This window comes from Vipera ursinii, assembly GCF_947247035.1.
Source record: "Vipera ursinii genome assembly, chromosome: 1".
In the NCBI taxonomy this organism is placed as follows: domain Eukaryota; kingdom Metazoa; phylum Chordata; class Lepidosauria; order Squamata; family Viperidae; genus Vipera; species Vipera ursinii.
Window position 1 is genome coordinate 239,654,617 of NC_139512.1, and position 13,816 is coordinate 239,668,432.

At 36.3% G+C, this 13,816-nt stretch overlaps 1 protein-coding gene across 3 annotated transcripts in view; it reads right to left on the bottom strand.

Moving 5' to 3' along the window:
- IBTK (inhibitor of Bruton tyrosine kinase) overlaps positions 1-13,816 on the bottom strand; it is a 46,911-nt gene that overhangs the window by 32,027 nt on the left and 1,068 nt on the right. For all 3 annotated transcript variants that reach the window (XR_014492457.1, XR_014492458.1, XM_083362133.1), the window contains exons 2-8: positions 8,426-9,069; positions 7,667-7,763; positions 5,916-6,040; positions 4,925-5,035; positions 3,752-3,922; positions 1,476-1,593; positions 261-441 (exon numbers count right to left, since the gene is read on the bottom strand). Coding sequence is in view for 1 of the 3 variants with exons in the window: in XM_083362133.1 (XP_083218259.1) it covers positions 261-441; positions 1,476-1,593; positions 3,752-3,922; positions 4,925-5,035; positions 5,916-6,040; positions 7,667-7,763; positions 8,426-8,749 (1,127 nt within the window). In the remaining 2 variants the exon portion in view is untranslated. The remainder of the gene's footprint in view (positions 1-260; positions 442-1,475; positions 1,594-3,751; positions 3,923-4,924; positions 5,036-5,915; positions 6,041-7,666; positions 7,764-8,425; positions 9,070-13,816) is intronic.

The window sequence follows — 13,816 nt, forward strand, 5'->3', positions numbered from 1 at the left end:
ACAACTAACACAACAGTATAGACAAAGACTTGTACAACTATAACAATGGAGCAAGCAATATTTGCCCTTCCACATGCAACCTTCTGCATCACAACTCAAATAGCCTAGAATTAGATGTCAGCAATATTGGTATGCTCAAAACAGAAGATTTTGCACACACAAAAAACAACCACATAGCCTTTCAATCTGTTGACATAGTTAAAAAAATTCAGGAAGAGAATTGTATAGATTTCTCTGGAGAAAAAAAAAACACCACTCACTTGGAAGCAATCTTCTTGCACTGATAGTCACTAAGCAAATAGATGTCTCCTTTTTCAGTAACACAAACTGTGGCACCATCACTTGCAGTGACAAAGGACATATTGATGTCCTTATGATGTAGAGCAGAGACTTGGCGAGGAGAAGTTACACACTTCTCTCCATTAGGATCTAGCAAGTATCCTACAACGTAAGAGAATACTCTAAATGTCAAGTTTTTCAGAACTAGAATTATTTGGCATTTAAGCACAAGTCTTTTCTTATTAAGAAAGGCAGAAATAAGTGTTTCCATTCACCCACTTGCACTTGCCCGGAGGATCAAAAAATAATAATTTTAAACATATGCCAACATATGAAGCAGCCTTATACTGATTTAGTCCATTGTCCCACCACACTTGGCACTTTTTTTTCTGATCAGTAACAATGTTCCAGGATCTTCTTGCCAAAGAACAGATCTTCTGTAATGAAGACCATATTAAAAGAGAACACTGGAAAAGTTTACGGATTACTGCATGGAAAAGGAGGTCACAAAATCTGTTTATTAAATGAATAATTGCACAACATTTGGCTTTGCATATCACTAAAAGCCAACCTTATAGGGAGGATCCAACTGTAGGAAAACATTTTACAAACAAAACTTTACTCCTAATATGGTTATTGTGTATACCTTTACTTCAAGCACATTTATTTGGGAGGGTTTTAAAGCTATATGGTGTCATACAGATTCATAATGCAACCTTGTACCAGTCTAAATCCATTGCTAAACCTACAGATTAAGCTCACATACTCTTCCAAGGATCCTTGTTAAGTTTTTCTAAAAATTGTACCTACGTTCTCTTGTGTACCTCCTAAACTGATAAATGTTCAAGTTCAGTTTCATTTAATTACACAATTCTGTGTTTTCAACATTAAAGGTATCTACGTTCTGGGCATTAGGCTTGGAGTTTGTTAGAATAATCCTTCCTTTTGTGAGGGTGGGCAGGAACATTCATTGCATAGGCAAGATAGAGGGCTAGAAAATAACAAAAATCGAATAACTAAGAGAAAAACTACAAATGAAAAATCAACAACTTCCCAAGCCTTGACCATTAACAGCACTACTTTAAATGCATTTCAACACTGGCATCTCATTAGTGTACAGCAAATAGATTCTAAAAAATATAGCAAAATTTAAGAGATTTCCCCACAAACATCATATGGTTTTTATTCCCTCTCACCTAATTGTCCGCCATTCAATCCCATTGTATAGACTGCTTCTTTAGTCCATAATACTGAATGGAATCTCCCTGCGGCCACACCGATCACTGTCCTTCCCTTAAGATTTTTCGCTTGAACCTGTTTGAAAAAGCCCACAGATATACATACAGGTGTCATAAATCAAATCTGCTTAGCCATGAATCTAAAGAACAGGAAAACAATAGAATTCAACAAAGACATTTTAATTCATACATGAAAAAATAAGAACACATATATTATTAAATCAGCCACTGACAGAAGGGATGATGAACACTGCCATGGTGACAGCACAACTCTGGAATTTCCTTCTCAGGAAAAGTTGCCAAGCAATCTCTTTTTAGTTTTAGATGTCAAGAGGGAAACATTTCTCATCCAGCAGGCTTGGACATCTTTCAATGATCTCAAAGAACTCTTAATTGTTAAGAGAGCTTTTCAAGTGCCTGCAATATTTAGATTAAATGTTTAGATTAAAAGCACCAAGAATGATGTTAATCACAATAAAAGGCTTGTTTAATAGAGTTCTCCAAAGCGCTGAAAACAGAGACTCAGGACAGCCAAAGCCTTCAAAGCAGCTTCCCTGGGCTCTCTTTGTGTATTTGCATGCATGCAGTCACTTCATTGTCCTGTCAGAGCCAGTAGAAATGCTGTTTGTGCATGCACACACATGCAAAAGCAATCAGGGAAAACTATGAAGTAGCCATATCAAGCCTAGCCTTCTGGATGATGATTTTTTAAAAAAAATTATTTAATATTACATGTTTATTCTTCCTTTATTTTTCATTAATTAAAGGCAGTTTACATACCAAATACATACCAGAGCCGTGGTGGTGCAGTGGTTAGAATGAAGTATTGCAGGTTAATTCTGCTGACTGCCGATTGCCAGCAGTTTGGCAGTTCGAATCTCCCCAGGCTCAAGGTTGACTCAGCTTTCCATCTTTCCAAGGTCAGTAAAAGGAGGACCCAGATTGTTGGGGGCAATAGGTTCACTCTGTAAACCGCTCAGAGAGGGCTGTAAAGCCCTTGTATATAAGTCTTATTGCTATTGCTAATGTTCCCTCTTCCTATATTCCCTATAACAAGAATCCTGGGAGTGACTGAGCCAGTTACTCAGATGGTTTACAGGTCTAAGGGAGGACTAATATTCAACCTTCTCCTTTCTAAGTCAGCACCTTAACCATAACCCAGTGGCCTGCAGCTACAAGATCAACATTTATGATCTTCACAGCCAGCTTCCGACAAGCGATGCCAATGGGAAAGCCAGCAGGAAGTGTAAACTTGCAAACCCCAGTCATGTAGCATCACACTTAATGACTGCAATGACAAATGCTATCGTAAGTTGGGTATAAGCATGTGACTTTTCATTTTACAACCATGTGGCTTAGCAAAGGAGTTGCCAGTCCAATGGTGGATGGTAAATGAGGACTACTGTATCTTCTGTCTTTGGGAAAGCTATTAAAAGTTGGCCTTTCAGATACGATTTCATAGATTAACATCTAACTGCTGCATTTCATTTTAATTTGTTGTATGTTAAATTTAGGGACGCGGAGGCTCAGTGGGTCAGGACGCTGAGCTTGTCGATCAGAAGGTCGGCAGTTTGGCGGGTCGAATCCCGACTGCCGGGTAACAGAGTCAGCGCCTGAACTCGTCCCAGCTTCTGCCAACCTAGCAGTTCGAAAGCACATAAAAATGCAAGTAGAAAAATAGGGACCACTACGGTGGGAAGGTAACAGCGTTCCGTGCGCCTTTGGCGTCTAGTCATGCCGGCCACATGACCACGGAGACGTCCTCAGACAAGCGCTGGCTCTTCGGCTTTGAAACGGAGATGAGCACCGGCCCCTAGAGTTGGAAACGACTAGCACGCATGTGCGGGGGAACCTTTACCTTTACCTTATGTTAAATTTTAATTCTGGATTTTATATACTTATATTGTGAAAGAAGAGTTTAATCATCCTTTTACAAACAGGCTTTGTGAACTGCCTAAAATTATTGTAATGGAGCAGAACATAAATACTGTATAATAAATATCACACAATACTACTTCTTGCACTACCTCTGATATACAAATGTGCATATATATATGCTTTTGAATTGTAAAGATTGAGATGGGCAGCTATAGAAATTGAGATGGATGGATGGATGGATGGATGGATGAATGATAGAGAATGTTCAGGCTAACAAGGTGAGCACACTTGATGCATGATCGTACAAACGTAAAGGCACATATAAAGCACCTTCTTAGTAAGGAGGTTAATTTTACCTGTCTGGGAACACTGCAGTTAGGAGGAGGAGGATGTATACCAAGTTGATGAAAAGTATTGATGCCAAAGGCATAGAGGCCCCCATCTTCTGTTAGTACAAGGGTATGATCTTTAGCTGCTGCCACTTGGGAACACTGATGAACCACCAAGCTTTCTACCAGTCTTGGAATCTAAGACAGATGAAGAAAACGTCACCTTCAATGTTTCAAGCCACATCTCTGTCTCTGTTAGAAGGTTCATTATCAAGAACTCAAGCAAAATCACCTTCAAAGGGATTATTTTATGTGTTTCTACTCATCCTTTGTCTCCTAAGACACCTAGTAATAATACTGTTATTACGATACAGGTTTTTGTGGAGAAACGAAAGCTCTGTTAATATACTACAAAGTTCTGTTGCTTTTCCCTGCAATAATATAACACTGGAGACTGACTAAATAAAAGTCCCAATAGTGTTTTCATTGTATCCCAATAAATTTGCTAATTTCAAAGGATAAAATTCTATTTTGCTGAAAAGTTCTTGTCCATGACTACCTCTCAATACATTACCCAAGATTATTCTTTAATTTATATTCACTACCAGGTAGTTTGAGAACTCATTAATATTGAAAGCAACCCATTATTTATGGAATCAACTACCAACACAACTTTTAACTACAGACCAAAATAGTTCAATATGGCCTCTCCATTAATATTTGAATTACAGCATCCCCTAATTTCAAGAAGTATATATGTAAGAATATGCATTTGTATATATATATTTGCTCGTATGCTGTATGTCTGTGTACATAAACAGTTCAAAGTATAAAAATGGTATTTTAATATTATAAGACTACCTTATACCCTCCAACTACACTGGACTATTTCCACCATCATTTCCATTATTCCATTATGGAATAAAAGTTAGTAACTGATGGCTCTCAAGCTGTGGATAATGGGGGAGTAATATCTATGTACATGTACTATATACTGTGTACATGTACTGTACTGGATATGCAATTAGAATTATATTTATATTTAAAGCAGACTATATTAAACAAACATGTTTTTTCAATATCTGCAACTCTTTAAAAGAGCCACTTTTTAAAAAGAAATCAGGTCCTGCTATGTATATAGCTTAGTGGATCTGAAAATCAATTATTTTTTCATAATCTAAATTATTAGTTTTAAAATACCAAGCAAGTCTGTTCGTCACCATGCCCCAAGCGACCTCCTTGACCATGCCCACAGGTGTAAACCTGTCCTTTCTGGGAAAGGAACACAGAATGAAATTTGCAGAGTACCACCTAAAGGAAGAGAGATTTTTTTTTAAAAAAAAGTAAGAACTTGAACTTCATCTAGCTAACTTTTTCAAAGTAAGTTGATAATCATTTACTTTGTAATAATAAGGAAAGAAATCATGCCTCAATTTGATTTTCAATATATACTAAACACATTTAAATAAACTGCACATTTACATTTATAATACTGGATACCTACACAAAAGAACCGCTTACTATCTTGACTGTATTTCAGGAAAAAGTATCGTTAAGAAAAATATATACTTTGAAAACAATTGTCTTATTTCTAATATTTTTAAATGAGTTTTAAAAAACAATAAAAAATATCAAGATAAAGCATAACTTTATGCATGATTTTATGCATGTAGGTCATTTCCTACACACCCACCTAAGGAAGGGTGGGCTGTATCCTTTTCTGGCTATATTCCATGCCAAACCTGGCTCCTATAGATAACCAAGGAGATATGGAATACTGGGAGTGGTCCATGTGCTCTCCTGAAGAAGCCCTCTCTCAGTTGAACCATGCTGAACAACTACTGCCTAGTCTCCATCCTTCTCTTTGAAAAGAAGGTTGTTAAGAGAGTAGGGAAGACCACAGAGGAAAGAGTGACATCAAAGTACTAAAAATTATTTTTAGCTAAGGATTTTAGGATAGGACTGGATCAGAAGCTAAAACATTTATGAAATCAGAAAGAAAACTGGTTTAGCCACAGATGTATAATAAGGAACATGGGCCAAAAGAATATCACAGCTCTTTTCAAATATAACCGTTAAGAAGAAAGGGAGCTGCTACATAAGAACTCCTCCCAACCTCTATGGTCAGTCAAGGGTTAACCACGGCCACCACCCTAATTTCCCACCTTGCAATACTTTCCACAATGCCCACCTGTTTAATATAAATCCCATTTCGAGGAAAGAGATCCACCAACTCAGGATGATGTCTACTCTGCTGACCACCGTGGCCTAAAGTAAAATTGATGTTGATTCCCCAAGTATAGACATCTGTGGGATCTAAAGCAAGATGGTAAGTTCTTAACCGCAGTATATATCATTTGATGTATAGATGAAATGCATTTATTTTTTCTGCTTATGAATGCTTTTCATATATTTCCAAAATAAAATTTAAAAATACTAACCTGTATTACTCTATTATTACAACAAAATTATATGCCCAATAATTTGCATAATCAAAATTAATACCTTCTTAAAAAAACATATTCAGTATGCAACCAGACATATAATTCTGAGCTGAATCAGACATTATTCATAACAGCAAGTGTTTTATTTTCAATTTTTATATTATACTAGACGACAACCCATGCCCTGTTGGGTCATCACTTCAGACATTTCCTTGCCTGAACAGAGAAACTCAATGACCAAGGACAGGCAAAAAAAAAATCAATGGGAGCAAGAGCAGAGACTACCTCCCTGCTTCCCCATTGAGTTTCCTTGTGGGAAACTGGCAGGGAGCATCAGAGATCTCCCTTACTTCCTCCTTCCCACTTCCCTTCTCTTTCCAACAGGCAGGTAAGTGACTGCTGGAGGGAAGGGAGCAAGGGATTGCAAGACTGGCTGGGAAACTGTCATGGAACATTGAAAATGAAGATCGCATGACCACCGCAACAGTGCAACAGCAGCCAGTAGCAATGAAGCAGGCCCAACTTTTCTTCTCTCAGGAATCATATATATATCCAGATTGTGGATATTTTCTGTAAGCCCATTTGAGGTACCTTGGTTCAAAAAGTATTAACTATGATGCACCACTTTTCTTGGTTAAATGACATGACAACAAGCGTTTCAGTAAATTATAGATACAAATACATTTTACCTTACAAGTATATTTTGTAAAGTATGTTCCCAAAGGCAAACTGGCACTATAGTTGAAACCAAAGCTGATACTTACTTTTTTATTACAAAACAGAACTTTAAAAAACAGTGTTTTGGAGGAAAGGGCAATTTATTTAAATGTAACATACTTTACAAAGAAAATAAGTTGACATACAAGTTCAGAAGAACGAATCAGTACTTACAACCTGATGTATGTAAAAGAATAGTAAAGGTAGTGGTGGTTGTTATCATTAGATAAAGTCTATGGGTTACTCCATTTTTTTAAAAGAAAAGAATGTAATTTATGAATTTAAAAAGGTAGGTACAAAAATGCAGATTCAATATGCTAAGGTAAATTAGCATAAGATGACTTTAAGAGAGTAGATTATAACCTCACCCTTTTTAATGGCAGCAGTAATATATACACACGATGGCCCAAAACAGATGATTTAACAATACCCTCAGCTTGAAATAGTCAATCACAGTTGCTTTAGGATAAAAGGAAGGTTACCTTTGGGCTCAAGCAGACCAAACACTAAATGCTGGCCTCCCTGGTTTTCTAATTGACACCTACCCACCATAATGGATTGAAAATGGACAAGTTAAAGTACCTAACAGTGCCCATAGGTTATAAGAATTGTTTTTAAGACCAAATACATCAAGGAAGATATTCAATATCTAATGGATTATTGTATCCAAGAGATATTTTTAATAATTTTAATATACTCACTGACTATATTCCCACCATCCAGAAAACAATTGTGTGTATGTTTAAGTGCATAAATAACAAGTCTCAGTGTAATGACCAACCTGTATTCTTGAAGGTAACAAAGGCTGGCCTGTCTTTCATAACTAGATCCAAAGCAGACAAGCCTTCTTTATCCTGAGCATACAAGTTCACACCATGCTGAAAGGAAGGGGAAAATAAATGAAAAAAATGAGACACTGCACATAATACACAAATAGAACAATGTACAAACCCAACCCCCAAGCTGCGATGTCAGGCTAAACATTCCCCAACCTTGTTAAATGCAGAAATAATTTTGGACCAACTACTACTGCTACTACTTCCTTCATTTTTCCATTCACACATTCATTGTCTTTCATTTCCTTTCACTTTCTCTGGCAAGTTAAATTCAATTACTGCACCCATAAAATAGGGATATTTAATAAAGCAGCTACCAAATACAATCTACATAGCACAATCTAGAATTACTCTCTTGTTTAAAGCCATTTTAATAGGCAAGAGAGGCAAATCTGAATGTGTTATTCTCTCATATATTTCTCTACTTGACTGAGAAACAAATTTCTTTCCAATTGTTTTTAATTTGTCAACATTTGTGAGTGGGTGGCCTTTTTGCTTCAATATTTTGTCAAAAGACTAATCTAGTTAGACTTTATTTAGCACTTCAGCAAACAGGTAAAAGCTAGGTGTAAATAAAAGAAATATTAACTACGTGGGCCTGGCAACAATGCAACCAGGACCTGTTTATACAAAAATTTATTTTGTCCACTATTTGAATACAGGTTTGGCACAGAATTGTAATGTTAGTAAAAGCTGTGATATACCTTTAGTAATGACCATGCACAATCTATATGACCGTAGAAAATCCCACGATGCAAAGCTGTCCATCCCGATTCCTTGTCTTTAGCCAACAAATCCACTCCATTTGTTTCTGCCAGCCAGTCTAGCACTCCTTTTTTACCACAGGAGGAGGCAATATGGAGGGCATTCCTACCAAATATATCCTTGCTTGTTGCGGCATTATAGCAGTGAGAAGTGAGGAAGGCTTTGATCTGACCTTCACTTCCCTGGGTCACTACGGAAACAATATCTAAAGCATGCTGTAATGAACGACATTTTGAGGTACAATCAGGCACCAGAGAACTCATCTTTTCCCCACTGAACTGTTCATTTATGCAAGACAAGGCCCTGCAAATTCTCCCTTTGTTCTTTCTTCACAAGAAGTTCATGATTTCCACCTTTCGGGCAGCTTCCATGGAAATCTTTGTGCTATTAAGGCTTGATACTTAGAAAAATAAATAACTTTACCAATATAAATTCAGAGTTCATTTCCTCAATTTCAATCTACAAAATATATTATTACTGTCCAGAAAAAATATAATTCCAAAAAGCAACAAATGGAGGGGGGAGGAGGGCTCCCCCTCCACTCGGTCGAGTTCTTTCAGATAGCCATAATTGCAAGAGAGACCTATAAGAAGAGTAGAAAAAGAAACAGATTAGACTATCTAACATAGTAGAACTGCAGTTTCTTTCTTCTTTCAGAAAAAAAGCAACATTTCCAAACCAAAAGAAGAGGGAGTCAAGCTATTCTCCAAAGTGCCCGAAGGCAGGACAAGAAGCAATGGATGGAAACTAGTCAAGGAGAGAAGCAACCTGGCACTAAGGAGAAACTCTCTGACAGTTAGAACAATTAACCAGTGGAACAACCTGCCTCCAGAAGCGGTGAATGATCCAACACTGGAAGTTTTTAAGAAGACACTGGACAGCCTTTTGCCTGAAATGGTATAAGGTTTCCTGCCTGAGCAGGGGGTTGGACTAAATGACCTCCAAGGTCCCTTCCAACTTTTATTATTATTATTATTATTATTATTATTATTATTATTATTATTATTATTATTATTATTATTAAATATCCCCCCACAGCGTTCATCCACATTCTATCCAAAGCTTGGAGAAAGACCCAGGTTTTGAAAGCTCATTTAAGTGGGTGTGCACGCAAAAATATGAAACTGATGGACCATTTTTCCTACGGGGCAGGTGCTGTGACAGAGAAGGCCTACTTTATTTGTCCCATCAGGAGATACTGTTTAATCAGGGGACCTGAAGTAGGTCGACTTTAGCTGATCACAGAGTATCAAACACATGGCTCCTCAAATAATAAATTTGGCAGAAGGGAACTGCACCAAGAGGATGGATGCACCTGAATAAATGGTCCTGACAATTACTGTCACAATGAGATTTCAGTACCTGGATGCAGTCTTAATCAGCAATTCCCAGAACAGCGTTAATAGTGGTATTGTAACACTCACTTGTTGAGATCCAATAAAGTAAATGTTATACATGATATGCATAGTGCTGAATCTCAGAGGATACATTTTCTTTTTTAATAGGATTTCTTTTTAAATAGAAATTATGCCTCCTTTTAAGAGAACATTGATTTAAATTTTGTGTAAAACATATACTGTATCAATCTGCAGATAAACCCATCGGCAAATAAGCTGACTCTTAAAAGTTTTAATTAAAGTATTATGAAAAATGTGGCACCTGCAGAGATAGCAGAATCCTCAAAATTTTCATGTTTTAATTTTCATAATTGACACCCACTGTGGGTGCATTTTTCATAGTATTCTGATTAAAAATGTGAGGGTCTGCCTATTTGCAGATGGGTTTATCCCAGAGTACATTCAAAATATGTGTTTACTTTTAAAAAGCATTACCATATATATAAGAAATTCTTGTTTAAGGATGGCAGTTAGTGTCATGTTTGACTGGTTGATAAATAAGTGACAGTTGTATCAGTCCCAGATGCCACTGTTAGGCAAATCCCAATGGTCACAGCATCCTTGGGTCATGTGATCACCCATCTGCACCTTCTGTCAGCTTCTCCCTTGACTTTACTTATTGAAAGGTGGCAGCAAAGGTTGCAAATGGCAATCTATAACGGAATGCTGCAGTGTAATAACTGCAAATCAAATCTCAATCACATGACCATGGAGATGCTGTGACATAAGGACCCATCATAAATCTCTCTCATGTAGCACATCATACCTCTGAAATGAATAAGTGATAGTTCCACAAGGACTACTTGTATTTGCAGATAAACCCATCTATAGATAAGCCAAACCCCATTTTGGGGGTGTATTTCAGTATTTAAACTTAGCTCAACCATGAACATATTCTTTATGTTGATTTAAAAATAAATAAAATAATATACTCAAACATCAGCTTTTTAACATATCATGAAATAAATTTTGTAAGCAAGAATCTCTTTTAAGGGGATACGGCCACAGGAATGGCAATACATTTAATTCTATCCATGCTATAAGTACAATAATGTGTTTATTCTAAAAAACATTACAGGACACTGTGACCTCCAAAGCATAATGTATTCTAACCTCATAGATTTCAGATATACACCATTCAAAATATCAGCAACTATAATATGCAATGCAATATAAACAAATATCCAACTTCTCCTCTCTGGACATCAGATGCTTGCAAACAATAGAGAACAGAGAATGTCACAGAACAAAGAAACCTGCAACAAATCTCATGACTGATTATTTAAAATGATTCAAGGAACAGAATATCAAAGTAGCTTGCAACAATGCAAGCGCCTGTGTGTGTACCAGAAGCCTCTCAGATCACTGAATTATTCAATAAAGTAATTATTGGTGCAATCAATGGCTTATGTACTTTAAAACCTTATACAATTCTAGTCTATAATATCCTTGCAGCAGGTATTCCACAGCAACTCTTTTCTTCAAGACAGCTTATCCTCAGGATTTGAGGGAACAGGCTTACCCAACTCAGATTTGAACTAGATGCCAACGCCACAAGTTACAACTTTCCAAATATGAACTTCACAACTCCTTTTAGAAAAGTGACATCAATCTCCTATTCCATAGCAGTGCAGAATGATTAAGTCATATATTTTATGGGGGGGAATCAAATCACAATCAAAATTCTCTAAAGCTATGTGGTTTACTGTTAGCAGATGGGCAGATAAAAATGTAGAAAAAATGAAGCAATACATTTTTTTTATTTTAAAAATAATCAAAGCTTAGCTACATACTGTATCTGAGATGGCAATTGAAGCAAGTAAACAGTTTTAGACATACACATATACAACTGAAAAATGTCACTTCAGATAAGAATGCAATCTGAAGCATTCGCAGCACAGTATTACTGGTCTCTAATTTCTCATTATTTTATTTTGCTACAGAACATTTAGATTCATTCACTTTTAAATCATTAAGATTTTATTGTAAGTTCATTTTATTGGAGAATTTAACTGTATCTTCTTTCCATTTTAAATAAGAAATATATATAGGGATTTATTTTAAGGTTTAGCTAAGAAGACAAAGTAACAGGAAAATATATTTAGGCCTCCAAATAAATAAATGTTATACTAGTTTGCTAGGAGCCACAAACACTGCTCTGAAACAACTAGTATTGTAAAAACATTAACTCAATTCTGAAACTCAGTTAAGAGCATTTTGTAAGAGATAGTTATGACTCAGGAAAAAAACCAAGGAAGAGCAAAGGACAAAATTCACAGTTAAGCAATCAAACTGTCACAAAACAATGAACAAATCTTGATATTTTCCTGAACTTTTATGAAAGGAGAGAAAATGAGAAAAAGCTCGCAAATTTCATCATCTGAGGATTTAATCACAGTAAAGTCAGGGCTAGAAAAATAAGACCTGAAGAAACTTGTGAAGAGAAACCTTTCTCTTCACAAATGCAGACAGGCAACCATGCTATTACATGCCACTCTCATCAGTTCATCTCCATCTTTTTATTCCAAAATGATACAGTGGTACAAAAGCTAAGTCTGGTGATGCTAGTGTTGGACTGGCATCAAGAAACCCAGGGCCTGTTCAACCACAAAAAGTTCACGGATGACATTGGACTAGTCACTCATTCTCAGTCCAACCTGTCTCACCATGAGTTTTTGAAAATTGAGATAAATGAATGTCTTTAATAAATAAAAAGACTGTGGAACTCATTGGAAGTTTTTTTGGGTGAATGACAGATCTCTTCAGGGGATTTTTTCCTCTAAAAATATATTGCATTTCTATTAATCCTCTTCCCATATATAAGTAATATTGCTTTAGTTATATGAGGACTGGGTCTCAGACAACATCAACCATTCAAGCTAGGCCAGATCAAGAAACAGATACTATAGGAATAGTAATTTACTGTTGTGGGGGATCCAGTCCAAGCTTATCTCTGTCCCAGGTAATATTAAAGAAAATCAGCATAGAGTTATTTTGAATTTCTTTCCCAAGCATCTTTCAGTTTTTGGACTGGTTAGTTCTGTGTAGCATTCTTGGACTCCTCCAAGAATCTCCTTAATAGCTTGATCCTTCTTTCCCCATTTAATAGCTCTTTCATAGTTTCCAATGCCAATTCTACATCCCTTTACATTTTTTTTGCTACTAACAGATGCCTGATGCTATTTCATAAATTTTACCAGCTTGCAAATACTAAACATTAAGTATAGTCTGTGAACAATATTGATATTGGAGGAAAAAATAAAAAGAGGCACTTTCAAGTGCTTCGGTCATTCCATAACAAACATTTTTGTGACTTGCAGCTGGAATTCATTTTAAAGTTTTTGCCGAGAGCCAGCAAATTATAGCAAATTCATATATGCTCCTCTACCAATAGTTGGTATATTTGGCACAATACTGAAGATACTGGGCTGAAACAAAGATAACTAAACAAAAACCTAAAATATCTACCATGTTTGGAACATAATTCACTTAGCTTCCCAACCATAACACAGAATTTTATTCAGAAGTACACCATAACAAACAAAATGGTGAGGATGTCACAGAGAATGAAGAAACTATCAAGACCAGCATAAAAGAGACACAACACTAAATAATGAAGGTGAGATGGGCAGTATCTGAATTAGATATGATAGATGATGGATGGATGGATGGACATACAGAGACACATACATACATATATACACACATTCTCTGATACTTCTTGCTTCTCACTATTTTACCATTTCTTGATTTCTAAAAGCATCCTATCTGAGGATAAAGGGACATGAAAGCTAACATACCTGGAGATCACAAAGCTGAGGAAGGCTGATAAAGTGACCATTCTAAAGCTGAAATATCTCCCCTACGAGATCTCTTTCTCACAATGTAGGTAGGGTTTTCTCTATTCTACCGAGATAAACAACTTGCTAATGT